At 15.5% G+C, this 3,928-nt stretch overlaps 1 protein-coding gene across 1 annotated transcript in view; it reads left to right on the plus strand.

The window, feature by feature from the left end:
* The window catches only part of PRSY57_1458800 (hypothetical protein), a gene marked incomplete at both ends in the record, with an annotated part of 2,928 nt that extends 27 nt beyond the window's left edge, over positions 1–2,901 (plus strand). The window contains one exon of the mRNA XM_012910184.2: positions 1–2,901. This exon is cut by the window's left edge and continues 27 nt beyond it. Within this exon, the coding sequence (XP_012765638.2) occupies positions 1–2,901 (2,901 nt within the window).
* Positions 2,902–3,928: the final 1,027 nt, after the last annotated feature.

A 3,928-nucleotide genomic window follows, 5' to 3' on the forward strand; every position in this document is an offset into this window, starting at 1 on the left:
GATGTAAAATGTGTTCTAAGATTTGAAAGATTGTTTTATAGTAATAACTATAAAGATGTTGAAAAAAAGTTAAAATATAATAGTCACCTTTTAAAATTAATTAAAAATGTAAAAAAGATAAATGAATGTCATACATCATATAAAGAAGATAGTGATGTATATAATTTGGATGTAGCAATATGTTATTTGTATAAAAATGTAAATATAACATATGAAAATGATTTTAAAAAAAATAGATATAATAATTATATAAGTGATTATAATAATAATAAATATAATAATAAAATAGATTCATATGATCCATATATGAAAAATGATACTTATAAAGTAATAATCAATAATATAAATAATGGTAATTCAAAAAATAAAATGTATTTATATATTCTGAATCATATAAATATTTTTACAACTAACCATGTACTATTAATATTATATAGTTTTCTTATATATAAAATAAAATGGGAACATATAAAAAAAATAAATGAACATGTTTTAAATAATATATATAATTTTAAAACATATGAATTAATATTAATACAAATATTTTTTACTTATTTTGAAATAAAATATAATGAGGAAAATAAAAGAAATGAAAGTAGATATAATTTCCAAAAAGGAAATAATATATCCTCATATGCAAAGAATCACAAAATAGAGAATAATGTAATAACATATATGTCAAGGGATATGATTAAATATTGTAATTCTATATATTATAAAAGAAAAGAATATTTGCATTTAAACGATATAATACATTTATGTTGTATATATTATAATTATAATGTGTATTATAAAGAGTTATATGATTATTTTGTGGATATTCTAAACAAACAATTGTATATGTTAAATATGAATAAAATTATGGAAAACATAAAAAAGGATAACAACAATTATAGAACGAACAACAAAGTGATCCATAATCATGTACATATGTTTAACACATTTGAGTATAATCATGACAAAATAAATGTTTATTCTAAGCACGAGTTTGATAAAATGTCTACAATTATTGAAGGTTACTACTATCTGTCTAGTATACCAAATAAAGGAAAGCAAAATATGACGTTTCATAAATTTTCAGATTTTATAAATAAATATAAAGATATTATTACACATTTAAATATTAATGAAGTATTTTTATTACTACAACTATCTCAAAATATTAATTGTGTAAATATAAAATTATATATTTTAGATATACTATCTAATAAATTATCACAAGGACATTTGGTTAACGATCATTTGTTAGGGTATCAAAAAAGAAAGGAACATGTAGAGGATAAAAATTTTAATAAATGTATAAATATATATAATTCGTTATATCAATATATACTTATATATAATAATAATTGTGAGAATAATAATAGGGTTGAAATAAAAAATATATGTAATAATTTATATTATAATAATATATATAATACACATATTGAAAATAAAGAAAAGAGTACTATATCATTAAATGATAGTTATGATATTGAAAAGAATATTTGTCAAAACATAAATGAGAAAAAAATAAAAGAACAAAAAAAAGGAAAAAAAAAAGAAATGAACTTTTTTGATCACATTAATGAATATCTTATAATAGATAACATTTTTGATAACCAAAAATATCTTTATATTCTTATTTCATGCTTGAACAACATAGAGAGTAATAATATTTCAATGGTACATTCCTTATTCTTTTTTTTAAATTCATTAAACAAATGTAACAAAATAGACCTTATTTTATCCTATATAAATATAATAAGTAGACATATAAATAATATATATATATTAACCTATGTAGAATATTTTTATAAGTGTATGACCACAAGAGTGTTTAATAATTTTACTGCAGAAAAGGTTGAAATATTAATGTTAAATATGCTTCAATTTTTAAGGCATAAGAATGGTAGCAAATTTATAAAAGATGAAGAAGGAAAAAATGAAAAAATTCAGACAGAGGATGAAAAAATAAAAAATGATAATACAAATGAACATATAATAATGAAAAATATAAGAAATGAAGAAATAAATGGTTGCTCTTCAAATATTATAAAAGAAAACAATTTAAATATAATGAAGGATTCTTTTTTTTATAAAAATGAAGAATTTCTTTTGTTCCTATACCATAATAATCAACATATGTATGAACATGTACGAGATAATTTATTAAATATCCAAATAGATAAAATAAATAATTTACATGAATTCTTATTTCATTATATTTATAAAAACATGATAAATTATACATTATTATATTTAACAAAATTTATATTTTATATTAATAATATAACAATACTTGATAATATACTACACATATTTTTAAATATATATAATTATTATTATATATATAATAACAACAATAGTAATAATAATCATATGGAATTATTATATAAATCATCAATATTATTTTTTCAGAAAATTATACTCTTAAATTTTTTAAGTATATATAATAATAAAGAACATACATATAATACATATCATAATACTCTAGTTCATAAGATTTTAAATATAATAACCATAGATAATAATAATAATAATAATAATATAAATAATGATATATTAATCTTTAATTATATGATGAATATGTATTTTATAAAAAATTCCTTTTGTTCAAAATCATATAATGAAAATATTTTAGAATATATAACAAATATGATACAACCTTATGTTAAGGATAAAATTTATTTAAAATATAACAATGGATATATTATGGATTCAAATATAAAAAGTAATATAAATACAGAAACATATAAAAGAGTCCCTATAAAAAATATGATGATATGTCAAATGATACAAAATAATTTTAATACATATGTAATTAATTTATTACTACTTCTTTATGATAACAAAAATTTTAACAAAATATTTGAATTCATAAAAGAGTATTTGTATACCTATGCCACTAAGCATCACTAAATAATATATATATATATATATATATATAACATCTTTTTAATAATGCTTAATTTTTTCTTCCTATTATAACAAATTAGAAAGGGAAAATAATCAAACATGACTTTTAATGTAAAACTTTTATGATAATATTTTAAAAATTTTTTTTTTTTTGTCAAATGTGAAAAAATTTATGTAATATATATATATTTATTTTATTATATATATATATATATACATATATTTTTTTTTTTTTTTCAGATTTGTATATTTTATTTATAGTATAAAATAAAACTGTTATTTTGGATAATTATAAATAAATATAATATATATAAAGACACGAAAAGATATTTTTGTTTATTATTTTTTTTTTTCAATATTTTTTCTGTTACAATTAAAAAAAAAAAAAATAATTTATAAATGAAATGTATGGTTATAAAATATCATGTGACATTTTCATTTAAATAATTTTATAAAATGAAATATACGATATTTATATATTTATATATATATTTGTATTATTTCAAAATTTTTATGTATAATTATTTATATATAACATGTACAATATTATCATTATATATAAATATACGTAACAATATTTTATATGCATATAATTATATAATATTATTTAATATATATATATATAATATATAATATTTTATTTTTTGTTAAATAATGGCCTACATTTTTTTGAATAAAACATATATTTCTTGGTATTTAGAAAAAATCCTTTGTACAATGATGGAATAAATAAAAAAAAAAAAAAAATATATATATAATATATAATATTATTTATAAATGTATATTATAAAATATTACAATATTATTATATATAAGTGTAGGAAGAAAAGGCCTCAAAAATGAAATATTGAATAATAATATTATAATGTATTATACATTATAATATATATATATATATATATATAATATTATGTTTTTTATTTTTTATTTTTTATTTTTTAATATGATTTATATAAAAGCATACCTATTATATATTTAATATATATTTATATTTTTTATATATATTTTAATAAAAAATATTTATATTAAG

The sequence above is a fragment of the Plasmodium reichenowi genome, chromosome 14, assembly GCF_001601855.1.
Source record: "Plasmodium reichenowi strain SY57 chromosome 14, whole genome shotgun sequence".
Classification (NCBI taxonomy): Eukaryota; Apicomplexa; class Aconoidasida; order Haemosporida; family Plasmodiidae; genus Plasmodium; species Plasmodium reichenowi.